At 47.4% G+C, this 26816-nt stretch overlaps 2 protein-coding genes across 4 annotated transcripts in view; both read left to right on the forward strand.

Moving 5' to 3' along the window:
* LOC103282681 (fucolectin) overlaps positions 1-26816 on the forward strand; it is a 100754-nt gene that overhangs the window by 58613 nt on the left and 15325 nt on the right. The window lies entirely within an intron of this gene.
* The window catches only part of LOC100559816 (alanine aminotransferase 1), a 31408-nt gene continuing 10180 nt past the window's right edge, over positions 5589-26816 (forward strand). Inside the window, exons 1-8 of the mRNA XM_062979863.1 lie at positions 5589-5761; positions 10105-10276; positions 13743-13832; positions 14988-15096; positions 17652-17785; positions 21593-21836; positions 23568-23647; positions 24759-24895. Coding sequence (XP_062835933.1) covers positions 10136-10276; positions 13743-13832; positions 14988-15096; positions 17652-17785; positions 21593-21836; positions 23568-23647; positions 24759-24895 — 935 coding nt within the window. The 5' untranslated portion in view covers positions 5589-5761; positions 10105-10135. The remainder of the gene's footprint in view (positions 5762-10104; positions 10277-13742; positions 13833-14987; positions 15097-17651; positions 17786-21592; positions 21837-23567; positions 23648-24758; positions 24896-26816) is intronic.

Consider the following 26816-nt stretch of genomic DNA (forward strand, 5'->3'; position numbering starts at 1 on the left):
GGTCCAGGGGTTCGTTTTTTCCCGTTTGAGCCTGTTTAGAAGTTGTCTTAAGCCCCTTTAGGGTGGTCCAGGGTTCGTTTTTGCCCCTTTGAGCCTGTTTAGAAGTTGTTTAAGGCCCCTTTAGGGTGGTCCAGGGTTCGTTTTTCCCGTTTGAGCCTGTTTAGAAGTTGTTTAAGGCCCCCTTTAGGGTGGTCCAGGGTTCGTTTTGCCCCTTTGAGCCTGTTTAGAAGTTGTTTGGGGCCCCTTTAGGGTGGTCCAGGGTTCGTTTTGCCCCTTTGAGCCTGTTTAGAAGTTGTTTAAGGCCCCTTTAGGGTGCTCCAGGGTTCGTTTTTCCCGTTTGAGCCTGTTTAGAAGTTGTTTAAGGCCCCTTTAGGGTGATCCAGGGTTCGTTTTGCCCCCTTGGGCCTGTTTAAAAGATGTTTTAGGCCCCTTTAGGGTGGTCCAGGGTTCGTTTTGCCCCCTTTGAGCCTGTTTAGAAGTTGTTTAAGGCCCCCTTTAGGGTGGTCCAGGGTTCGTTTTGCCCCTTTGGGCCTGTTTAGAAGTTGTTTGGGGCCCTTTAGGGTGGTCCAGGGTTCGTTTTGCCCCTTTGAGCCTGTTTAGAAGTTGTTTAAGGCCCTTTAGGGTGGTCCAGGGTTCGTTTTGCCCCTTTCAGCCTGTTTAGACGTTGTTTAAGGCCCCTTTAGGGTGGTCCAGGGTTCGTTTTGCCCCTTTGAGCCTGTTTAGAAGTTGTTTAAGGCCCCATTAGGGTGGTCCAGGGTTCGTTTTGCCCCTTTGAGCCTGTTAGAAGTTGTTTAAGGCCCCCTTAGGGTGGTCCAGGGTTCGTTTTGCCCCTTTGAGCCTGTTTAGAAGTTGTTTAAGGCCCCTTTAGGGTGGTCCAGGGTTCGTTTTGCCCCTTTGAGCCTGTTTAGAAGTTGTTTAAGGCCCCTTTAGGGTGGTCCAGGTTCGTTTTGCCCCTTTGAGCCTGTTTAGAAGTTGTTTGGGGCCCCTTTAGGGTGGTCCAGGGTTCGTTTTGCCCCTTTTGGGCCTGTTTAGAAGTTGTTTGGGGGCCCCTTTAGGGTGGTCCAGGGTTTGTTTTGCCCCTTTGAGCCTGTTTAGAAGTTGTTTGGGGCCCCATTAGGGTGGTCCAGGGTTTGTTTTGCCCCTTTGGGCCTGTTTAGAAGTTTTTTAAGGCCCCTTTAGGGTGGTCCAGGTTCGTTTTGCCCCTTTGAGCCTGTTTAGAAGTTGTTTGGGGCCCCATTAGGGTGGTCCAGGGTTCGTTTTGCCCCTTTGAGCCTGTTTAGAAGTTCTTTGGGGCCCCTTTAGGAGGTCCAGGGTTCGTTTTGCCGCTTTGAGCCTGTTTAGAAGTTGTTTAAGGCCCCTTTACGGTGGTCCAGGGTTCGTTTTGCCCCTTTGAGCCTGTTTAGAAGTTGTTTAAGAGCCCCTTTAGGGTGGTCCAGGGTTCGTTTTGCCCCTTTGAGCCTGTTTAGAAGTTGTTTGGGGCCCCTTTAGGGTGGTCCAGGCGTTCGTTTTGCCCCTTTGAGCCTGTTTAGAAGTTGTTTAAGGCCCCCTTTAGGGTGGTCCAGGGTTCGTTTTGCCCCTTAGAGCCTGTTTAGAAGTTGTTTAAGGCCCCTTTAGGGTGGTCCAGGGTTCGTTTTGCCCCTTTCAGCCTGTTTAGACGTTGTTTAAGGCCCCTTTAGGGTGGTCCAGGGTTCGTTTTGCCCCTTTGAGCCTGTTTAGAAGTTGTTTAAGGCCCCATTAGGGTGGTCCAGGGTTCGTTTTTGCCCCTTTGAGCCTGTTTAGAAGTTGTTTAAGGCCCCCTTAGGGTGGTCCAGGGTTCGTTTTGCCCCTTTGAGCCTGTTTAGAAGTTGTTTAAGGCCCCTTTAGGGTGGTCCAGGGTTCGTTTTGCCCCTTTGAGCCTGTTTAGAAGTTGTTTAAGGCCCCTTTAGGGTGGGTCCAGGGTTCGTTTTGCCCCTTTGAGCCTGTTTAGAAGTTGTTTGGGCCCCTTTAGGGTGGTCCAGGGTTCGTTTTGCCCCCTTTTGGGCCTGTTTAGAAGTTGTTTGGGGCCCCCTTTAGGGTGGTCCAGGGTTTGTTTTGCCCCTTTGAGCCTGTTTAGAAGTTGTTTGGGGCCCCCATTAGGGTGGTCCAGGGTTTGTTTTGCCCCTTTGGGCCTGTTTAGAAGTTTTTTAAGGCCCCTTTAGGGTGGTCCTGGTTCGTTTTGCCCCTTTGAGCCTGTTTAGAAGTTGTTTGGGGCCCCATTAGGGTGGTCCAGGGTTCGTTTTGCCCCTTTGAGCCTGTTTAGAAGTTCTTTGGGGGCCCCTTTAGGGAGGTCCAGGGTTCGTTTTGCCGCTTTGAGCCTGTTTAGAAGTTGTTTAAGGCCCCTTTACGGTGGTCCAGGGTTCGTTTTGCCCCTTTGAGCCTGTTTAGAAGTTGTTTAAGGCCCCTTTAGGGTGGTCCAGGGTTCGTTTTGCCCCTTTGAGCCTGTTTAGAAGTTGTTTGGGGCCCCTTTAGGGTGGTCCAGGGTTCGTTTTTGCCCCTTTGAGCCTGTTAGAAGTTGTTTAAGGCCCCTTTAGGGTGGTCCAGGGTTCGTTTTGCCCTTTGAGCCTGTTTAGAAGTTGTTTAAGGCCCCATGAGGGTGCTCCAGGGTTCGTTTCTGCCCCCCTTGGGCCTGTTTAAAAGTTGTTTAAGGCCCCATGAGGGTGCTCCAGGGTTCGTTTTGCCCCTTTGGGCCTGTTTAGAAGTTGTTTGGGGCCCCATTAGGGTGGTCCAGGGTTCGTTTTGCCCCTTTGAGCCTGTTTAGAAGTTCTTTGGGCCCCTTTAGGGGAGGTCCAGGGTTCGTTTTTGCCGCTTTGAGCCTGTTTAGAAGTTGTGTTTGGGGCCCCTTTAGGGGAGGTCCAGGGTTTGTTTTGCCTCTTTGAGCCTGTTTAGACGTTGGTTTAAGGCCCCTTTACGGTGGTCCAGGTTCGTTTTGCCCCTTTGAGCCTGTTTAGAAGTTGTTTAAGGCCCCTTTAGGGTGGTCCAGGGTTCGTTTTGCCCCTTTGAGCCTGTTTAGAAGTTGTTTTGGGGCCCCTTTAGGGTGGTCCAGGGTTCGTTTTGCCGCTTTGAGCCTGTTTAGAAGTTCTTTGGGGCCCCTTAGGGTGGTCCAGGGTTCGTTTTGCCGCTTTGAGCCTGTTTAGAAGTTGTTTAAGGCCCCTTTACGGTGGTCCAGGGTTCGTTTTGCCCCTTTGAGCCTGTTTAGAAGTTGTTTAAGGCCCTTTAGGGTGGTCCAGGGTTCGTTTTGCCCCTTTGAGCCTGTTTAGAAGTTGTTTGGGGCCCCCTTTAGGGTGGTCCAGGGTTCGTTTTGCCCCTTTGAGCCTGTTTAGAAGTTGTTTAAGGCCCCTTTAGGGTGGTCCAGGGTTCGTTTTGCCCCTTTGAGCCTGTTTAGAAGTTGTTTAAGGCCCCATGAGGGTGCTCCAGGGTTCGTTTTGCCCCCCTTGGGCCTGTTTAAAAGTTGTTTAAGGCCCCATGAGGGTGCTCCAGGGTTCGATTTTGCCCCTTTGGGCCTGTTTAGAAGTTGTTTGGGGCCCCATTAGGGTGGTCCAGGGTTCGTTTTGCCCCTTTGAGCCTGTTTAGAAGTTCTATTGGGGCCCCTTTAGGGAGGTCCAGGGTTCGTTTTGCTCGCTTTGAGCCTGTTTAGAACAGTTGTTTGGGGCCCCTTTACACGGTGGTCCAGGGTTCGTTTTGCCGCTTTGAGCCTGTTTAGAAGTTCTTTGGGGCCCCTTTAGGGAGGTCCAGGGTTTGTTTTGCCTCTTTGAGCCTGTTTAGACGTTGTTTAAGGCCCCTTTAGGGTGGTCCAGGGTTCGTTTTGCCCCTTTGAGCCTGTTTAGAAGTTGTTTAAGGCCCCCTTAGGGTGGTCCAGGGTTCGTTTTGCCCCTTTGAGCCTGTTTAGAAGTTGTTTAAGGCCCCATGAGGGTGCTCCAGGGTTCGTTTTGCCCCTTTGGGCCTGTTTAGAAGTTGTTTAAGGCCCCTTTAGGGTGGTCCAGGGTTCGTTTTGCCCCTTTGGGCCTGTTTAAAAGTTGTTTGGGGCCCCTTTAGGGTGGTCCAGGGTTCGTTTTGCCCCTTTGAGCCTGTTTAGAAGTTGTTTGGGGCCCCTTTAGGGTGGTCCAGGGTTCGTTTTGCCCCTTTGGGCCTGTTTAGAAGTTGTTTGGGGCCCCTTTAGGGTGGTCCAGGGTTCGTTTTGCCCCTTTGGGCCTGTTTAGAAGTTGTTTGGGGCCCCTTTAGGGTGGTCCAGGGTTCGTTTTGCCCCTTTGAGCCTGTTTAGAAGTTGTTTAAGGCCCCTTTAGGGTGGTCCAGGGTTCGTTTTGCCCCTTTGAGCCTGTTTAGAAGTTGTTTAAGGCCCCTTTAGGGTGGTCCAGGGTTCGTTTTGCCCCTTTGAGCCTGTTTAGAAGTTGTTTAAGGCCCCATTAGGGTGGTCCAGGGTTCGTTTTGCCCCTTTGAGCCTGTTTAGAAGTTGTTTAAGGCCCCATTAGGGTGGTCCAGGGTTCGTTTTGTCCCTTTGAGCCTGTTTAGAAGTTGTTTAAGGCCCCTTTAGGGTGGTCCAGGGTTCGTTTTGCCCCTTTGAGCCTGTTTAGAAGTTGTTTAAGGCCCCTTTAGGGTGCTCCAGGGTTCGTTTTGCCCCTTTGAGACTGTTTAGAAGTTGTTTAAGTCCCCTTTAGGTTGGTCCAGGGTTCGTTTTGCCCCTTTGAGCCTGTTTAGAAGTTGTTTAAGGCCCCTTTAGGGTGGTCCAGGGTTCGTTTTGCCCCTTTGGGCCTGTTTAGAAGTTGTTTAAGGCCCCTTTAGGGTGGTCCAGGGTTCGTTTTGCCCCTTTCAGCCTGTTTAGAAGTTGTTTAAGGCCCCTTTAGGGTGGTCCAGGGTTCGTTTTGCCCCTTTGAGCCTGTTTAGAAGTTGTTTAAGGCCCCATTAGGGTGCTCCAGGGTTCGTTTTGCCCCTTTGAGCCTGTTTAGAAGTTGTTTAAGGCCCCATTAGGGTGCTCCAGGGTTCGTTTTGCCCCTTTGGGCCTGTTTAGAAGTTGTTTAAGGCCCCTTTAGGGTGGTCCAGGGTTCGTTTTGCCCCTTTTTAGCCTGTTTAGAAGTTGTTTAAGGCCCCTTTAGGGTGGTCCAGGGTTCGTTTTGCCCCTTTGAGCCTGTTTAGAAGTTGTTTGGGGCCCCTTTAGGGTGGTCCAGGGTTCGTTTTGCCCTGGCGGGGTTAGGGCATGGGAGGCGGGGCCAGTCCTGGCCACGCCTCCTGCGGCGCAGGGGAGGGGGCGCAAAAAAATATTTGCGTACCCCTTTAAATTTCCTCGGGCCGGTCCTGATTATAATCCCATGTTGGAGGTTCAGCAGACAGCCACGCTGCAGGCTAGCAGAATCATAGCAGTTGTAGTCTTATGAGGTCTTCAGCTTCACCAAACTACAGCAATGAGGCAGCCATAGCATTGAGCTTCCCTGGGGCCAGATGGCCTCCATTCTCCAGTGTTTTTTCCCTGCAAGGAGAACAAACAAAATTTAAATTCAGTGTTTCCCCGCCTGGATTCTCACTCCTGGAAGCAGCTGTTGTGGCTCCAAAGGTCAAGCCGGCCGGAGAGGCCCATGTGACACCAGCCAGACGCCTGAGCCCTCCCTGGGAAAGGATTATTGGCCCCGAGCAAGAGGAGGAGAGGCCGGCAAAGAGGACACCCACCCACCTGTCCAGGTCTCCAGATTCCACCAGACTGGCTCCGAAGGCTCTGTGAATTCTCCATTCCCATCCAGGGACTCTACCTGAGCAGGTGAGCCTGGGTTGGCCTTGCAAAGGCAATGGGGGCAATGCTCCACAGCTCCCCCTGCAGCCTGGAAAGGGAGAGGCAGGCTTTGCCCATAACTGGGAAATACAGTAGAGTCTCACTTATCCAACACTCGCTTATCCAACGTTCTGGATTATCCAATGCATTTTTGTAGTCAATGTTTTCAATATATTGTGATATTTTGGTGCTAAATTCATAAATACAGTAATTACTACATAGTGTTACTGAGTATTGAACTACTTTTTCTGCCAAATTTGTTGTCTAACATGATGTTTTGGTGCTTCATTTGTAAAATCATAACCTAATTTGATGTTTAATAGGCTTTTCCTTAATGCCTCCTTATTATCCAACATATTCGCTTATCCAACATTCTGCCGGCCCGTTTATGTTGGATAAGTGAGACTCTACTGTACTTGGTTCCTCTTTTCTACTTTTTGCTCCCTGCCCTAGAAATGCCAGCAAAGGAGTTGCAAGCTCCTATCCTCTGCTGTTTTGGGTGTCTATTGTTTGCCACTCTTTATGGGGTCGGCAACTTGGAAGCCGGCCTTTGTCAAAGGGGATAATTTATTTTATTTATTTATTTTATTTACAGTATTTATATTCCGCCCTTCTTTCTCACCCCGAAGGGGACTCAGGACGGATCACATTATATACATATAGGGCAAAACATTCAATGCCCATATACACATTGAACCGAGACAGAGACAGACACAGAGGCAATTTAACCTTCTCCTGAGGGGATGTTCGATTCTGGCCACAGGGGGGAGCAGCTGCTTCATCATCCATTCTGATGGCACTTCTTCATTCCAACGTCGTAAATTAGTTAAATTTGCCTCCCCACTTTATAAGTGGTACCTTATTTCCTACTTGATAGATGCAACTATCTTTTGGGTTGCTAGGCCAGCAATGAGCAAGGGCTATTTTTTTTTTTAATTGATGGGTGCTCACCCCACCACGGGCTGGCCTCGAACTCATGACCTCATGGTCCGAGTGATTTATTGCAGCAGGCTGCTCACCAGCCTACACCACAGCCCGGCCCCCATAAAGGGTGGGCAATGGGTTGCCCATGCCAAGCAAAGCCATATCAGCCCATAAGGAAAAGAAGGAAAGGCAACGGGGAGACTGGCCTTTGCCATAGGGGATAAAGGGTGGGCAATGGGTTGCCCGTTCAGAACAATGCCCTATGAGATTGCTCAGGACTTTGGAAAGGAGATTATGGTTTGATGGAAAGAAGATTCCAAATGTCCTAGGTCTGAAAGATTCCAGAGGCTCCAAGTGCTCCAAATTGGGGAAATTCCACATTTGAAAAGTTTCAAATGCTCTGTATTGGAAAAATTCCAAACTCAGAAAATTCAGAGAACTCCAAATGCACCAATTTTTAAAATCTTACTCTTTCACTGGTTTGTTGAACTCTTTAATAGGTCAATGTTTACTTTTACTGGGGCAGTGTGTTAAAGCGCTGAGCTGCTGAACTTGCTGAGCAAAAGGTTCTAGGTTCAAATCCCGGAGCGGAGTGAGCACTCGCTGTTAGCCCCAGCTTCTGCCAACCTAACAGTTCGAAAACATGGCAATGTGAGTAGATCAATAGGTACCGCTCTGGCGGAAAGGTAACGGCGCTCCATGCAGTCATGCCAGTGGCCACAAGACCTTGGAGGTGTCTAGGGACAACGCCGGCTCTTCGGCTTAGAAATGGAGATGAGCACCAACCCCCAGAGTGTGAGTAGATCAATAGGTACTGCTCTGGCAGGAAGGTAACGGCGCTCCATGCAGTCATGCCAGTGGCCACAAGACCTTGGAGGTGTCTACGGACAACGCCGGCTCTTCGGCTTAGAAATGGAGATGAGCACCAACCCCCAGAGTGTGAGTAGATCAATAGGTACTGCTCTGGCGGGAAGGTAACGGCGCTCCATGCAGTCATGCCAGTGGCCACAAGACCTTGGAGGTGTCTACGGACAACGCCGGCTCTTCGGCTTAGAAATGGAGATGAGCCCCAACCCCCAGAGTTGGACACAACTAGACTTAATGTCAAGGGAAAACCTATACCTTTACCTTTACCTTGCTTTTAGTATCTTTTTAATCGCAGCCTGGATGGCCATCTGTCGGGAGGGCTTGGATTGTGCATTCCTGCCTAGCAGAATAGGGTTGGACTGGATGATCTTTGGGGTGCCTTCCCTCTCTATGATTCTATGCATTTCCAAGATGGAATGGGTAGTGATAGAATCCGTCTTTGGGGATCTTTAAACAGAGGTTGGATGACCCTCTGCTGAGAGGGCTTTGATTGTCTCTTCCTGCCTGCTTGGACTAGATAACCTTTGAGTCATTTCTAACTCTATAGATCTGTGATTTTATGATTCTATGGTCATCTGTTGGGAGGGCTTGGGTGGTATCTTCATGCCTGGCAGAAGGGGGTTGGACTGGATGGCCTTAAGGAACCCCTTCCAACTCTAGGATGCTGTTGTGAGCCACTCAGAGTACCAAAATAGAAACTTTTCTCTAAAGTTGTGCCTTGGGCTCATTGGTGCAAAAAGGCTTGGATTCTGGGAGCAACTATGGCAGATGGGCAAATCTGGGTGCTGCAAAACCCTTGGGAAGGACTTTGCATCCTGGCTTTGAAGGATATGTTCCCGATTGTTGCGGGGTCTCACTTGATGTGTTTATGAGAGAGCCAAGAGGGCCAAGAGGGTCTTGGCATGGAGCTGGCAGGGAGAAGGCGGGGTCCCTGCATCCAGTGGCGATAGGCCCATGGCTGAGTTTGATGTGGCAAAGTCTCAAACTGGTCATTGGCTCAGGGCACAAGAGCATTGGCACATCAGGTCCTGAGGCCGGCAGATCAATGACCGCCTTGCGATGCCATAAATTCACTTTGCACGGAACAACCGTGGGTTGTGCAGGATTGCAGTTGTTCTGTGCCATGGACCCCTTTGTCACAACTCTCTCTTTGGCCCCCCTTGGCCAGAGCTTGGCCTCCATGTCAAAGCTGAGAGAGTGTGACCTCCAAAGCAGGCAGAGGAGACATGAGCAGGCCTGTAGCGAGGGGGCGGTTTTGGGGGTTCAACCCCCCCCCCCCACGAAATTTTTCAGGTTATAAAAAAAACCTGGTTTACTCATGAATTTTAACTGGTTAACCAAATCCCCATGCTAAGTCTATGAGACGCAAAACATTAAGAGTCCCTGCAGGCACTATTTCAAGCTGTAATACAATGTAATAATAATTATAATTCACTATTATAATTGTATATTTATATTACATGCAATATTACTAATAATATTGCGATATAGTTGTATAATATAATATATTGTATGTATATATACTTGTAAACCGCCCTGAGTCCCCTTCGGGGTGAGAAGGGCGGGATATAAATGTCGCAAATAAATTAATAAATAAATATTGACAGGTTTGTAGCGGGGAGAGGTGTGTGCTAGGGGTTCAACCCCCCCCCCCCCAAATTTCAAAACCCCTCCCGAAATTTTTTTCTGGCTACGGCCCTGGACATGAGAGCCATTTTTATATATTGGAAAGGATGTCCCTTTGAGCTTGTTTTCTGCCTCTCCGGAGGAGACTAGGGCACAACGGAGCCATGGGTTCAAATGGCAGAAAAAGAGACATGACATAGGAACTCCTGGCTTTAAGAGCTGTTTGACAAGGCTGCCTTGAACACTGGTGGGATCCCCTTCTCCGGAGGTCTCGGGATGGCCATCTGTCGAGAGGGCTTGGGTGGTGTCTTCCTGCCTGAAGAAGGAGGTCAGACTGGATGGCCTTTGGGTCCCCTTCCCACTCCAGGACAAGGCTTGCCAAGGCTCCAAGTGTGGATTTCCTGTCAGAAAGGGGAGGGTAAGGACAAAGGGCAGCAAAGGTATGCCTAGAAGTGTGTGCGTCCTGTATTGATAGCACAATGCTGTCCTGGCTGCCCCCAAGGGGGTTGTTATTGTGACAACACCTGTGCAATAGTACTATAACTTCCCTCAATCTAGATACTAGGCTACTACTGAGGCAGCCTAGAATCGCTTTGGCTGTTTTAGCTGCCGCTCCACAAACCAACTTTCCCTTTCTGTGGCAAGTGCCCACTGCTGATGCAAAGGAGAACGGGCACCACTGCTCCCCAACACTCAGCCCAAGAGTTCTCTCCCCTTCCTATCTGCACGGTTCGCCAGACTGGGAACAGCCAGACCTTTGCCACCTGGGTTGAAGTCCTCGTTGGCAGGACTTTAGCCTAACCTGGGGAGCTTTCATCCAAAGGCAATGCTCAGGTGTGGTACTCCAAGGTGCTTCCGGGCTGCTTTGCCAGGGTGAATAGGTTGCTCAGCATTGTGCCTTTCTTTCTTAGCAGAAACGTGTGCTGACTGGCTTGCCCAGCAAGGATGGCAGCAAACAGTCTACCCTGCCAGAGGGACAAGGTCCTGACCCTGGAGTCCATGAACCCCTGCGTCAAGAGGGTGGAGTATGCCGTCCGGGGGCCCATCGTCACCCGCGCCGTCCAGCTGGAGAAGGAGCTGCAGCAGGTAAGAAAGAGCTGTAGCAGGTAAGGAAGAGATGCTGCAGGTAAGAAAGAGCTGCAGCAGGTAAGGAAGAGATGCAGCTGGTAAGGAAGAGAGGCAGGAGGTAAGGAAGAGCTGCAGCAGGTAAGGGAGAGATGCAGCAGAGAAGAGCTGCAGTGGGTAAGGAAGAGATGCAGCTGGTAAGGAAGAGAGGCAGGAGGTAAGGAAGAGCTGCAGCAGGTAAGGAAGAGTTGCAGCGGGTAAGGAACAGCTGCAGCAGGTAAGGAAGAGCTGCAGCAGGTAAGGAAGAGATGCAGTAGGTAAGAAAGAGCTACAGCAAGTATGGAAGAATTGCAATAGGTAAGAAAGAGCTGCAGCAGGTAAGGAAGAGCTGCAGCAGGTAAGGAAGAGATGCAGTAGGTAAGAAAGAGCTACAGCAGGTATGGAAGAATTGCAATAGGTAAGAAAGAGCTGCAGCAGGGAAGAAAGAGCTGCAGCAGGTAAGGAAGAGATGCAGCTGGTAAGGAAGAGAGGCAGGAGGTAAGGAAGAGCTGCAGCAGGTAAGGGAGAGATGCAGCAGAGAAGAGCTGCAGTGGGTAAGGAAGAGATGCAGCTGGTAAGGAAGAGAGGCAGGAGGTAAGGAAGAGCTGCAGCAGGTAAGGAAGAGTTGCAGCGGGTAAGGAACAGCTGCAGCAGGTAAGGAAGAGCTGCAGCAGGTAAGGAAGAGATGCAGTAGGTAAGAAAGAGCTACAGCAAGTATGGAAGAATTGCAATAGGTAAGAAAGAGCTGCAGCAGGTAAGGAAGAGCTGCAGCAGGTAAGGAAGAGATGCAGTAGGTAAGAAAGAGCTACAGCAGGTATGGAAGAATTGCAATAGGTAAGAAAGAGCTGCAGCAGGGAAGAAAGAGCTGCAGCAGGTAAGGAAGAGATGCAGCAGGTAAGAAAGAGCTGTAGCAGGGAAGAAAGAGCTGCAACAGTTAAGGAAGAGCTGCAGCGGGTAAGAAAGAGCTGCAGCAGGGAAGAAAGCTGCAGCAGGTAAGGAAGAATTGCAATAGGTAAGAAAGAGATGCAGCAGGGAAGAGCTGCAGTGGGTAAGGAAGAGATGCAGTAGATAAGAAAGAGCTGCAGTAGGTAAGAAAGAGCTGCCGTAAGTAAGGAAGAGTTGCAGCAGGTACGGGAGAGATGCAGCAGGTAAGGGAGAGAGTGAGGTAAGGAAGAGTTGCAGTAGGTAAGAAAGAGCTGTGGCAGGTAAGGAAGAGCTGCAGTAGGTCAGAAGTAGCTGCTCATTGCCCCCTCACCGGGGCTGAGAGAGTGTCACTTGACCCAATGAACTTTCATTGAACTAGGTACTTTTTCCTGTACTCGGCTTTTAATAAATAATAATAAACTTTATTTATAGACCACCCTATCTCACCAAAGGGACTCAGGGCAGTTTCCAACATGTGGCAACCATTCAGTGCCCAAAGCAAACCATACAAACAGTTTACATCAAGGCAAAGCACATCGGACAATATAAACAAATAACTGTAACTTAATAAAACAATTAAAATAAAGACTTAAAATTGGAAAAAGAAATAAAATAAAAACATTATAAGATACAGAAACCATGATAAAACACATTAAAGATAATATATATATATAAAACCAAATACATTGAAACTCCATCAGGCGAGGTGCAAGAGTCCAATGGTCAAGAGTACTAATAAGGATCTAATAATTAGCTATAAAAGGACTCGGTGGGGGAAGTGCAAACAGGATATCACAGGGCCGTGGAAGTGGGTGAGGTGCAGAACAGATTACTATCTGCCTGGTTATTAAGGACTGGGCCTAATGATTAATCCTTTTCAAAAGTTCGTTGGAACATCCAGGTTTTCAATTCCTTACGAAAGGCAGGGCTGCATCCTCTCTCCCTCCCTATTCAACTTGTACACAGAACACATCATGCTACATGCAGGGCTTGACGAATCCAAGGCCGGAGTTAAAATTGCTGGAAGAAACATGAACAACCTTAGGTATGCAGATGATACCACTCTGATGGCTGAAAGCGAGGAAGAGCTGAGGAGCCTTCTCACCAAGGGGAAAGGAAGAAGAAAGTGCAAAAGCCAGGCTGCAGTTAAACGTCAAGAAAACCAAGATCATGGCAACGACACCTATTGATAACTGGCAAATAGAGGGAGAAAACGTGGAGGCAGTGACAGACTTTATATTTCTAGGTGCGAAGATCACGGGAGATGCAGACTGCAGCCAGGAAATCAGAAGACGTTTCCTTCTTGGGAGGAGAGCCATGGCCAACCTGGACAAAATAGTGAAGAACAGAAACATCACACGAGCAACGAAGGTCCGCATAGTCAAAGCCATGGTCTTCCCCATAGTGACCTATGGATGCGAGAGCCGGACCATAAGGAAGGCTGAGCGAAGGAAGAGAGACGCTTTTGGACTCTGGGGCTGGAGGAAAGTCCTGAGCGTGCCTTGGACCTTGGCAAGAAGATCCAACCAGTCCATCCTCCAGGAAATAATGCCCAATGGCTGCTCACTGGAGGGAAGGAGATTGGAGGCAAAGCTGAAGTATTTTGGCCACATGATGAGGAGACAGGAAAGCTTGGAAAAGATCACGATGCTGGGAAAGTGGAAGGAAAAAGGAAGAGAGGCCGACCAAGGGGGAGATGGATGGACGGTATCCTTGAAGTGACTGGCTTGACCTTGAAGGAACTGGGGGCGGAGATGGCCGACAGGGAGCTCTGGCCTGGACTGGTCCACGAGGTCACCAAGTGTCGGAGACGACTAAACGACTGAGCAGCAGCACGAAAGGCGGACAGTGTGGGGACTTGCCTAATCTTTTCTTGGCCTGATCTGTTCAGAGGAGCTAGTCCTCACCATTAGACATCTTGACCAGAGCTGATAGGAATTGTGTTACAGTATCATCTGTCAGGAGAGTGGGATTTGGATTGAGATCCAAGAGTTATGGTTATGATGTCTGTCTTTAAAATGCCCTTTCACCTTTCCCCAACCACGGAGCCACAGAGACTGTTGGGTTGCCATTCCCATCATCCCCAGTCCACATGGCAGGTAATCAAAAGTGATGGGAGTCATTCAATAATCATTCAATATCCACTGAGTCTCCCTCCATGGATTCAACGGCCCTTTGAAGGCAACCCTAAGGCCGACGAGGCCCTCCATGAAAATGAGTTTCACAGCCCTGATCCAGACCAGAGTTGGAAAATATTAATGCTTTGATATGCAGGTGACATCATGTCACCTCCAAAAAGTGGGAAAAGATTTGAAATGGACACTGATGCAAATTAAGGAAGAGAGTGTGAAAGCAAGAGGTTGAATCTGTTGGCATGGGGTGGATTAGATGGACATTAAAGTCCTTCCTGGTGCTATTTCAGGTAGGTTCAACTCAAAGCACAAACCTGAGTGCAAGTGATGCTCACCTGGCTCTCCTTGTGTGCCCCTGAACCCCTTCCCCACATTGTCTTTCTTCACTGCAGGGGGTAAAGAAGCCCTTCTCGGAGGTCATCCGCGTCAACGTTGGGGATGCCCAAGCCATGGGGCAGAAGCCCATCACCTTCTTCCGACAGGTAAAGGCCCCAATTATTGGAAAGAGCAACCTCCCAAGCCTCTCACTATTTGTTTATTTATGTATATATATTTGCTAACCTGAATTCTATGTGTATGTTGATTTGCCAGTTTGACTGTACCTCTTTGGTGTGGGAGGAACTATAGAAATGTGATTGTACTGAGCATGTTCAGACTCAGGACTCCATTTTGTTATTGAGTTATTTTGCATTGGACCTCGGTGGAGGTGGATGTATGTTGCTATTTAGGACTTCAATGGAGAAGTATGCTTATGGACTACAATGAGTACAACTATACTTAAAGACTATGGACTATTGATTAAGAATGATACCTTGTGTACTCAACACACAGAGAGAACCAGGAATGGTGGGAATTGAAGTCCAAAACACCTGGAGAGAGGGCCCAAGTTGACCCAGGTGTCAAAGTGATGACTTCATGGCGTCTTGGTTGGGCTCGAGTGGGAAAAGGAAGGGGCCTGAGGCCAGGAATGGTGGGAGTTGAAGTCCAAAACACCTGGAGAGAGGGCCCAAGTTGGCCCAGGTGTCAAAGGGATGACTTCATGGCTTCTTGGTTGGGCTCGAGGGGGAAAAGGAAAGGACCTGAGGCCAGGTATGGTGGGGGTTGAAGTCCAAAACACCTGGAGAGAGGGCCCAAGTTGGCCCAGGTGTCAAAGGGATGACTTCATGGCTTCTTGGTTGGGCTCAAGGGGGGAAAGGAAAGGACCTGAGGCCAGGAATGGTGGAAGTTGAAGTCCAAAACACTCAGAGAGAGGGCCAAGGTTTGCCCAGGCCTGGTATAGAGCCTATTTTAATAGTAACTCTCAAGCAACCAGAAACTGCATTTTTACAGCACCTCAAAATCCTCATGAGTGCTGGTTAACTGAGAGTCTACCATAGTTTGCACGCTATTCTCCCCCATGGAGTGCTTTATTTTCACTCACCCAAATCCACTTCTGTTCCTTCGAAATAAAAGCATTCATGAGCCAAGCAGAGAAGGGAAAACTCCACTTGCCCATGTGCAGAGTGTGGTTGCTTCTCTACAAAGAGAAACAAATATGTGGATGACAAGGTCAAGAAAGGAATGAGTGGAGAAGGGAGAGAGGGAGGCTGTGCCTGGGATGTTGGAGGTTGGCGTTTCACCGGGGTCTCCCTTTGCAGGTCAGTGCCCTCTGCATGTACCCCGACCTCTTGAAGGACCCCAACTTCCCAGAGGATGCCAAGGAGAAAGCTCGGAGGTTGCTGGCTGCATGTGGAGGGGACAGCATTGGTGAGTGTTTACCTCCTTCCCTCCAGCATTCCTTCTCTACCAAGGAGTCTTCGTAGACCTGAACTTGAACATGAGTCCGCAGTGGGACGCGGAAGCTGAAAAAGCCAAAGCGAATCTAGGCTGCATCAGTAGGAGCATCATGTCCAGACCGAGCGAAGTCATAGTCCCTCAATCTTCTACTTTGGTCAAACTTCACTTGGAATAACCCTGTGTCCAGTTCTGAGCATGACTATTCAAGATAGAAGATGTCCAGAGATGGGCAACCAACATGATCAGAGGTCTGGATGTCAGTGTGAGGGTTAAATTGAGACACATTCAGCTCTCAGTCTCAATCTCCCCTCCGTCGGCAATCTAGCAATCTGCTTAGACGCATGAACACACATATACACACATAGCTGTCTGCCGAGCCCTGCGGTTCAGAACTTTTATTTCTCTAATTACGGATATTTACACAAGCACAGCCGGAGAAACTCATGAACATGTCCGTCTATGATTGATGGCGACCGGTGAAGAACACATAAAGTTGAGTCTCACTTATCCAAGCTAAACGGGCTGGCAGAAGCTTGGATAAGCGAATATCTTGGATAATAAGGAGGGATTAAGGAAAAGCCTATTAAACATCACATTAGGTTATGATTTTACAAATTAAGCACCAAAACATCATGTTTTACAACAAATTTGACAGAAAAAGCCGTTCAATACTGTCAGAGCGCGTTTTGGATAAGCACACACGCAGCAGAAGATCCATGTAGGAGCACTGGTACCAATAACGAGGCTGGAGACTTCAGCTATCTATAAAAGGTTTACTTACGAATAGAAAACTCTCACAAGACGATACACATACAGACAGAGTGCAGAAAGCAGATAACCAGAGAGAGAATACAGGAAGCAGAAGGCTATATATAAACACCTCTGCTGTATGATGCAATACTCAGTTAACTCTTTACACACTTGCATAGTGGACAGCAGACAGTGCATGATGCAATTACCAGCCCATATTGCAACAATTACATTGAAACAACTCTATATACAATCATTCCCACTTCAACAAATACGCAGTAATGTTATGTTTTAATTACTGTATTTACAAATTTAGCACCAAAATATCATGATATATTGAAACTATTGACTACAAAAATGGCTTGGATAATCCAGAAACTTGGATAAGCGAAGCTTGGATAAGTGAGAGACTACTGTATCAGTAAAACTGTCTATGCCCACATTCCTTTCCAGTGACTGATGTCTGGCTACTTAACGGAAGCTACACAATGTCTCTCTAGCAATAAATCTTACTCTATGCGTTTAACCATTTCTCTACTGGAATGCTTACCAAAGCATTGCACACACTCTAGCTTTACAATGAGTGAACATTTCACACCACACACAAAACATTCCTCTGACACTGGAAACTATGAATTCCAGTGAGGAGCAGCTGAGGGAGCTGGTGATGTTTAGCTTGGAGAAAAGAAGGTGGAGAGAAGGGGACATGAGAGCCAAGTTTAATGACTAAACAGGATGGCCCATTCAGGAGCGGGGAGGGTTATTTTCTGATGCTCCAGAGCAGGGGTTCCCAAACTAAGGCCTGGGGGCCGGATGTGGCCCTCCAAGGTCACTGACCTGGCCCTTGTCCTAAACTTTAGACTTAGGGTTGACCTAAGTCTACCTGGTCTTTGGAGGTCTATTTGCTTACCTATGGTCTTATGAGATCGTCTAGATGGTCTTTGAAGGTCTCTTTGCTTAGCTACGGCCTTATGAGACTGTCTACCTGGTCTTTGGAGGTCTATTTGCTTACCTATGGTCTTATGAGATTGTCTAGATGGCCTTTGGGGGGCTCTTTCATTACCTATGGTCTTATGAAACCATCTAGATGGTCTTTGAGGGTCCATTTCCTTATCTATGGCCTTCTGGTGGCCTTATGAGATCATCTAGATGGCCTTTGAGGGTCCCTTTCCTTACCTATGGTCTTATGAGTCCATCTTGATGGTCTTTGGAGGTCTCTTTGCTTACCTATGGTCTTATGAGATCGTCTAGATCAGGGGTCCCCAAACTAAGGCCCATGGGCCAGATGTGACCCTCCAAAATCATTGACCTGGCCTCTGTCCTAAACTTTAGACTTAGGGTTGACCTAAGTCTGAAATGACTTGAAGGCACACAACAACAACAATCCTAATTTTGGACTATTTCATCCTAGTCTGGCCCCCTAACAGTCTGAGGGACTGTGAATCGGCCCTCCAATTAAAAAGTTTGAGGACCCCTGCTTCAGAGACTGACCCCTTTATCATATGGGGGGTTTAATGCAGGGAAGTCCCATTCTTCTGATGTGAGCAGAGTTCTGGGAAATGTAGTTTAGGGCAGGGCCTTTTGAATACTCTGCTACAGAGGTCCCCACCTTCCCAAACTACATTTCTCTGAATTCTGCTTGTGGTCGCGTTGCAGCCCCAGTGTGATAATGCTGCATGATGCAATGGAGCTATGAGTTCAAATTGCAAGAATAAAACAATCCCCATAACACATGTGCTGCATCCTCAGGGCCCTTCTCTCCTTCCGTGTCCCAGGGGCTTACAGTGCCAGCCCGGGCATTGACCTCATCCGGCAAGACGTGGCCCGCTTCATCGAACGCCGCGACGGGGGCATTCCCTGCAACCCGGAAAACATCTTCCTTTCCACCGGTGCCACCAGTGCCATTGTGGTATGGAGAGCCACCAAAATGAATGTGGCCTTGATGTGTGCTTGGTGAGGCATTTAAATGACACGTAAGATCAGTCTAGTGAAGGACGGCCCAGGGCATGGTGAAGAGGGGGCTTCCTTTGTCCTGGAAAAGAGGTAAAAACCTGCACCTGAGGTTGGGGAGAACATGGGAAAATGAACGAGTGGGTGAATGAATAGAAACAGATGAATGAGGTTGTGTCTGTTGTGTTAAGGCTGATGTTTTGTATGAACTGAATGAACATGTGGCCATTGGGTTAAGCCTGGTGGTTTAAAGGAGCTCATTGAGCTTGTGTCCATAGAATTGGGATGAAAATGTGAGCTTGTCCATTGGGTTGGCTGATGTTTTGTATGAACTGAATGAATGTGGATCCATTGGATTAACCCTTGATATTCTGGGTTATATGGCTGTGTGGGAGGGCCCCTAGTAAGGGTTTCTGGAAGCAGCTGCTGTTTATCTTGCCTGTTGTAGGCAGGCAAAAACAACAATAGCAGGATCAGCTGGGATCTTGCTTTCCAGGCTGAAGCTTCATTGTACCGTTTATGGCAGAGATGTGAGCAGAATGGAAATAGAAATATGAATTTATTGGACTGCACTTTGCTTTGGATTGGGCTGCAGTCTGGAGAAGCAGCAAGATTTATCATTTTGAGAAAGTCATTGTTAGTTTAGAAGAGCTAAGTGAGCCTGTGTCCATTGCATTAATGCTAAAGGTTTGTATGAACTGAATGAATGTGTGTCCATCAAGTTAAGCGTGTGACCATTTATCAGAAGAGTCTGGAGAACGAAACCCAGAGTGGAAATGGATGAGGCCTACTTAAGACTACTGAAATGAATAGTAAGGGTGTGCTTGTGTAGTCACCTATATTAGCAGTGGTGTGTCTTTGTTCCTTTCTGGAGGATGTCAGTAGCTATCCTTTCAGTAAGGTCAAGTTGTTGGTCCTCTTGGAAGAGAAGGCCCATCACCTTGAGACCACGTCTCCACATTCCAACATATTAAGGAGGAAGAGCTTGTCTTGGATATATTGCAGAAGACTTTCTTGGAGGAGAAACACACAGGGAGCCAAATGGGAGCCAATGAGGCACAGCCTTCAGGAGATCAAATGGGATTTGGAGCCATGGGTGGGAATCGTTGAGTCCCTGAGTTTGCAAGACTCATAGTTGCAATGTAATGTATAACATAGCCATTAACAATGACTAATATGGCACATTTATTAAGAACTTTTTCATTACAAAGGGCCTGACCAGTCCAGCTCTGGTCTTGCAAACTTAGGGCAGCAATCGTTGCTTTTTCAATGGAGTTAATTCAATTAATTCAATTCCTGTGAGATACTGCCATACAATTGAATTAACTCTATCAAAAAAGCCATTGTATGGCAGTATCCCTATGAGAGGGAGACCTCGGTGGCGCGGTGTGTTAAAGTGCTGAGCTGCTGAACTTGTGGACCGAAAGGTCGCAGGTTCAAATCCGGGGAGCGGAGTGAGCTCCTGCTGTCAGCTCCAGCTTCTGCCAACCTAGTAGTTCAAAAACATGTAAATGTGAGTAGATTAATAGGTACCGCTCCAGCGGGAAGGTAATGTCGCTCCATGCAGTCATGCATATGGCCACATGACCTTGGAGGTGTCTATGGACAACGCCAGCTCTTTGGCTTAGAAATGTAGATGAGCACCACCCCCCAGAGTCGGACACGACTGGACTTAACGTCCGGGGAAACCTTTACCTTTACTATCCCTATGAGAGGGGTTGATTTGGGTCTCAGTTCCTGAGATAAAAGCATAGCATAAATAATCAATGTAATAATAATAATAATAATAATAATAATAATAATAATAATAATAATAATAATAATTTGCATGTATTGCCCACTGGAGGAGAGCATGAAACACTTCTTGAGGAACATCAGTGAAGCTCAGGCAAAGCGGCAGAGTTGTTCCCTGAGAGGAGGTACCATGTGGATGAGTGTTTCTGATGGCTCAGCACTATCTGAGCCCCCTTTTTGCCGCTCTGGAGTCCGGCCAAAGGCTCGGTCCAGGGAATTTGGACAGCAGCACAAAGCCCTCTTTGTCGGTGTCCTTGGCAGCGTCCATCCATGGTGGAAGCCGTGGATGGAGGGAATAGGTGAGGGTCCTTTAACAGGCAGGCCCCACTCCCCCTTTCTGCATAGGGCAGGTCAGGGTCCTGGAGAAGCAGCTGGTTGTGTTATGCATTTGGAAAAGGGATGCAAAGGGAGAAGACAAAGCTGAAGGAGGTCCTGACAGGTGAAACGTCTCATTGCAAAGAGAACCAGAGCTGCATTTTGAGCCCAGATCATGAAGATGGAGCAGAAGCGTTTGGCTGAATCCTTTACATGCAGCTCAGCCTCACTTGCATCCCAAAACCTTACAGGGTGCATCTACACTGGAGAATGAACGCAGTTCAATGCCACTTTCACTGCCATGGCTCCATGTTATGGGTTCCGTTTGGCACCATCCCTTGCATGCAGCTCAGCCTCACTTGCATTCCAAAACCTTACAGGGTGCGACTTCTACACCGGAGAACAAATGCAGTTCAGTGCCACTTTCACTGACCTGGCTCCATGTGATGGGATCCTGGGAGTTGCAGTCTTACCTGGGATTTTGGCTTCTCTGCCAAAGACTGCAATACAACTTCTAGGATTCCACCACATTGAGCCATGGCAGGAAAAGTGGTATCAAACTGCATTCCTTCTGCAGTGTAGAGATGCACCTGATATCCTCCTTCCAGTGCTCAAGCTACAGTCTCTGTTATTTGACTTCCATGTGCTTAGCTGCATTGAACCCTTTGGATACCACATTTACTGTCACATTCTGGGAGTCTAATGACTGATCAAAACTTCAGTTCCCACTGCATTGAGCTTGGTTAGTTCAAGAGGTGCCAAACTCCATTAAGTCTCCAGTGTAGATGCACCTTGGGCAGAGAAGGTTAAAGACTGAGTAAAACTGCAACTCTCAGGTTTCCAAAGCATGGAGCCATGGCAGTTCAAGTGGCTTCAGGCTACATTAATTCTATAGCAGGGCATGGGCAAACTTGGGCCCTCCAGGTGTTTTGGACTTCAACTCCCACAATTCCTAACAGCCGGTAGGCTGTTAGGAATTATGGGAGTTGAAGTCCAAAACACCTGGAGGGCCCAAGTTTGCCCATGCGTGTTCCATAGTGTGGATGCTCTCCTAGTTTGTCCACCCAATCCTGTGATGGAGGATGGGGTTGCCTAGGATGACCCAAGCTCAGAGATGTGCATTTTTGATATGGCTCTGGGAGAGGCCAGGATGTATGTAAAATGAATGTAAAAGAGTTTGATTGAAATGTGATTAAGCAATGTATATAACTATGGTGACTAAATTACATTTAAAGAGGGGGAATTGTTGAAGTGGGAATGATTGTATATAGAGTTGTTTAAATGTAATTGAGTCATGGTCGTGCAATGTGTGCTGGAGATTGCATCATACACTGTGTGCTGCTTACTATGCAAGTGTGTAAAGGGTTAAACTTGGATTGCATCAGACAGCAGAGGATGAGATAAATAGCCCTCTACTTCCTATCTCTGTCCCTTCCCGTGTGTGTCTGCGTGAGAGCTGTCTTATGAAATTTCAGTTCGTAAGTAAACTTTTGATAGAAAGCTGAAGACTGCAGTGTCGTCATTTATCCAGAGCTTCCTCATCAGCGACTTCTGCTGCATGTGCCTAGCAAAGCCACTCTGACACAGGAGCGGAGCCAGAGGGGAGGCTGCTGCCAATCTTCTCCCTCCACGTTTGCAACGTCTTGTCTCTTTCCAGACGATCCTGAAACTGCTGGTCTCCGGAGAGGGCCGCTCGCGCACGGGGGTCCTGATCCCCATCCCGCAGTACCCGCTCTACTCGGCCGCCCTGGCGGAGCTCAACGCCGTGCAGGTCAACTACTACCTGGACGAGGAGAAGAGCTGGGCTCTGGACGTGGGGGAGCTGCGGAGGGCCCTGCGCCAGGCCCAGGAGCACTGCCGCCCAAAGGTCCTCTGCATCATCAACCCCGGGAACCCCACCGGTGGGTGTCCCAGGAGCACGGGAGACCACAGCCCTTTGTGTCTGGGTGGAGACTGGGACTCATGTCAGGGGGAAAATCGTCACCCTGACTTATTGATGAGTCAGGTCTTACCTTCTTCCCATCACTCAGACCACTTAAGGATCGGCAAAGTAGCACTGACAAACGACACCTCAGTCGTAAATTATCTGCTGATCCCAGTGGTACTATACTTTTACTTATAGACTATATACAATACTAAACACCATCACTCTCTGGACATGTTCCCTCGGCAAGGGCAAAGCATGGCGCATCCTCTCAATTCGTCAAGTCCTTTATCTGTGCTAGCAGGCACCTCCCAACATTCCACAGTTCATGACGAATGTTCCGTCCAAGCAGTTGAAACAGAAGTCTTGACCCATTGGCCCTGCAGGCTATCAATCAGGGCTGGCATATAATTAACTCCTTTGCTGTGGAAAGCTTGACACACATAGACACAACCCAACAGCAACAATTGATTTAACATTTCACATTATTACAACAAACACACTAACAACTCAGGGGTCACACCTGTCTTTAGTCCCAACTTCTCATGGAGCCCTCCAAAGCGCCAAGTGCCCAAAGTAGTGTGAGAACCTTGGACAGAACCATGGTACTCATGGCTTAGACCTGGACTGGCGGCAATGGCTAGCAGATTGTTTATTATTCTTACCAACATCATCATTATCCTCATCATCCTTGTTTTTTTTCCATTTGATTGAAACTCAAAGCAAATTTTACATCCTCTCTTGATCTAACCCTGAATTTTAGTGAAGTTGTCCAAGGTTCTGAAACTAGTTTGGGCATTCAACATTTTAGGTGGCTCAAAAATGATAATGATGATGATGATAATAATAATAATCATCGTCGTCGTCGTCGTCGTCATCATCATCACAACAACAACAACAACAACAACAACAAAGGAAGGATATAAATAGCAAAGGAATTCATCATCTTGAAATTCCCTGCCATCTGCTGATGACTAGTGACGGCAATGACCATGAACATTATCATCATTACAACAACAACAACAATAACAACAGATGATGATGATGATGATGATGTTCATGGTCATTGCCGTCACTAGCCTTCAGCAGATGGCAGGGACCTTCAAGATGATGAATTCCTTTGCTATCCATATCCTTCCTTTTCCTGAACTTTGGGACTTGGGGCAAAAAACATCAAATGATGAACATGTGAGAAGAGTGAAGCCTTCCACTTTTGTGGGGTTTTGGTGGCATAGGACACCAGTGAAAGTGGAAAAGATGCAAATTTGGAAAATGCTGGTTTTTTTAACCCGAGAGGACACCTTGGATCTCTAAGTCTTTCAGCGTGACTCCATGGCACATAGCGTCACATTGGAGGACCCAGATATTCCCACCAGAAACCGACCACATGGTCATGCTAGAAGACCTACAAATGCTTAAAGAAGTGGCCTCCTTAGAAATCCCTAGATCTCCCAATGCGATTGTAGGGTCAACTTCTGCCAGAGGTCTCAAGTGCATTTCCACAAAGGGCTGTGAGATGGGTTTCAACATCTTGGAAGGTTTCTTTGGGGTCTGGAATAAGATCTGGAATGGACTTTGTAGCCCATTGACATGGGAGATTTAGGCATTGCTAATCTTGGATCATGGGCTGGCCTTCAGCTTCCAGGTCCCGTTTTTTTTGGAGACAGCATTGCAAGGAATTTCCTCCTTTTTATATATCCTTCTGCAGGACAGGTCCAAAGCCGGAAGTGCATCGAAGACGTCATCCACTTCGCATGGGAGGAGCACCTCTTCCTCATGGCCGATGAGGTGAGCCTTGGGGTCCCCCCTCCCCAAAATCTCCTCTCAGTTCCTCCATTTTGCCCTTGTTTCCCAGTCTCCCATTTCGTCAGCCAAAGGTATCCATCAAAACATGCTTGAGGCCTTCCTGCTCATTGCGGTGGCTTCCCTAGATTGATGCTTGAGGACTCCAACTCCTGATGATCCCATCCAGCATAGCCAATGGGAAGATCCTGTAGGTCCATGTGAATAATTCCCCTCCCTTTGAAGAAATGGTTGCTCCGGCCTTCTGGCACAAGCAGAATTCTGGGAAATGTAGTTTGGGAAGGCGAGGACCTCTGTAACAGAGTATTCAAAAGGTCCCACCTTAAACTACATTTCCCAGAATTCTGTTTGCACCAGAAGAATGGGACTGGCAGCATTAAGGCTTCAGTGGAGGTTAATCACATGTGCTTCAATTGAAATAAATCTTTGGTATCAGTGGATAGACAGATTGTTCTGAAACTTGGCAGACTTGCTGTCCTATTCATGTTGTTCCACTGCGCCACTGTGTTGTCCTACTGTGGGTTAGTGGATATCTCATGTAGTTTTTTTAAAAAATAGTTTTAATTGAAAACCCTTTTTAAAATTCCTAAAAACAGTAGATGGGTGAATCTTTCTGAAACTTTGCAGGACTGATACTCTGATATCAGTATCAGTACTTTGCAGGACGGATACCCTGCTTATGTTGTCTCAATGTGCAGAAATTCAAGGGGACATATTTTGTTGTTCCTTTAAAATAAAATTGTTAAAACTTTGAAAATTTCCTTAAAATCAGTGGATGACTGAAATGTTCTGAAACTTGGCAGGCTTAAAGTTGTGAAGGTTGCCTACAAGTATGCCAAGTTCCATCTTTATAGCTGTAAAAATGACAGAGAAATTAGCCTCACAATTTTCTCATTGCTGCGAATGGAATGAATCTTAACAAAACCAGTTTATGAAGCTTTGGCGATTTGGATTACAAATCGTAACAGACCCCTTCGAATCTTTACTAATTGAAGCAGGGGCCATCTGAATTTCCAAAGTAAACTAATCAGGTTTCAGCCATTTTGGACACCTCTATCCTGCATGTCTGAATGCCATCTGGTTCTCTTCCGTCCAGGTTTACCAGAACAACGTCTACGCGGAGGACTCCCAGTTCCACTCCTTCAAGAAGGTGCTCTTTGAGATGGGGCCCAAGTATTCTGACAACGTGGAGTTGGCCTCCTTCCACTCCATCTCCAAGGGCTTTGTGGGCGAGTAGGTGCCACCTCTCTCCTCCTGATCCTCCTTCCGTTCTTTCCCTCCATGAGTTACATTCACATTTAAACACTGGTAGCAGAGAACATTCCACTTTGGGAATGGCATTCAATCTTATCTGTGGTTTCAAGGATCAGATTGTTGCACTGGAGCCCTGGAACACCTTTTCACCCACACCCCACAATGTTCGGATAATCCAAAGTTTAATAATGAATAAGTACAAAAGGGGGGAAAAGGCAAGTCACAAAAGAAGCAGCAATAGCACAAAAAGTAATCCCCAACGAGATCAAAAGTCCATCGGCTTTTGAAACAAGGCATCAAAAAACAATCCACAGAGACTTGAGTTAACACAAGCAAAAGAATCCTCAAGCAGGATCTTGTTCAAAAGTTATATCCATAGACATGAAAGCAGGAACACACGAAAGGCAAACCCTCCAAGAACATGAAGTCATAAACAGACATCAAACCAAGAGTCTTGAAATACATGAACCAAGAACTTAGGACTAGAAACCAGGAGCTGTTTTCCCTTTTTACAATGTTGTTCCCACTAAAGGCCCGAAAGCACAGAAACCATTTAAAAGGCCTCAGTTCCTCCCATGACATCACTTCGCATACACTTGCTTTTCCTCTCCTTATCTCTAAGCCTCTGAGAAAAACGAGTTTGTCTTTGTTTTACATTCTGTCTCCTAATTTCAAGGCGACTGGATCTGGAGAAACCGTCATCTCCCACATTCTCCTCCGAAGGCCACTCTGGCCTCTTCTCATGGGAACTGATATCACTTTCTCCCGTTGCCTGGGAACAACCTGGAGATTTCAAAATATTTCTCTCCTGGTTCTGCTCTCTTCCACAGACTCTTCAAACATTACAGGTTGCAACCCATCATCCTTTTGCTCATCTTCTGAGCACTCGGAAAGCTCACCCGATGCTTGCCAGGCTACAACACAGATCTACGAAGCATCTTCCAAAAGTTTCTACACTTTTAAAAACTTTATTTGAAAAGAAGTTTATTTATTTATTTATTTATTTACAGTATTTATATTCCGCCCTTCTTTCTCACCCCGAAGGGGACTCAGGGCGGATCACATTACACATATAAGGCATTCAATGCCTTAACATAGAACAAAAACAAAGAAAAACGCAGGCTCCGAGCTGGCCTCGAACTCATGACCTCTTGGTCAGAGTGATTTGTTGCAGCTGGCTGCAGCCGGCTGCTCACCAGCCTGCGCCACAGCCTGGGCATCACTTTTCTACATAGTCACTTTTCTTTGTGATGCATTTTACTCCAGCGTTGTATCAACTGTTTAATGCCATCAGCATTAAATGTATTTGGTTAAGCACTGCATAGCCAGCCACTGATGTAGTGAAGTCCTTTCATTCCTCACAGTCGTGGCTATAACTAGATGTCCGGAGCACTCTGCATCCATCACATTATATATTACGGCCATTTTTGAACATTTATATCCACTCATAGACTGCTCTATGAGAGAGAACTTCTTCCCCATACTGAGCACCCCTATGGAGATGGACTTGTTCTCCTGACACACCTTCTGCCCACAAAAAGTGCACGACAGAGCATTCTTCCACCTTGGTGCAATTCATAAGTTTTGCAGTGTGACAACTGATACTCAGCCAGTTTACTACTCCCACTCTCACCATTTCCAAGAAATATATAAAAGTTCAGAAACTTTTTGAAGGCCCCTTGTACTTCTGTTTACACTTGTGTCACATCTGCAGCCCATTTCTTCACTTTACAGACTGTGTTCAAATTTAAAACACAATGAAGTACATTTCACTATGAGTATCTGTGGTTTCAGGTATCTGCAGTCACAACGGCAATCTGTCATCTACAGATACAGGGGTCTTGCTGTATTAAAATGTCAACCTAATTTGTCCCTGGTCCTTTTCTTTTTCTCGAAGGCC

This window comes from Anolis carolinensis, chromosome 4, assembly GCF_035594765.1.
Source record: "Anolis carolinensis isolate JA03-04 chromosome 4, rAnoCar3.1.pri, whole genome shotgun sequence".
Lineage (NCBI taxonomy): Eukaryota > Metazoa > Chordata > Lepidosauria > Squamata > Dactyloidae > Anolis > Anolis carolinensis.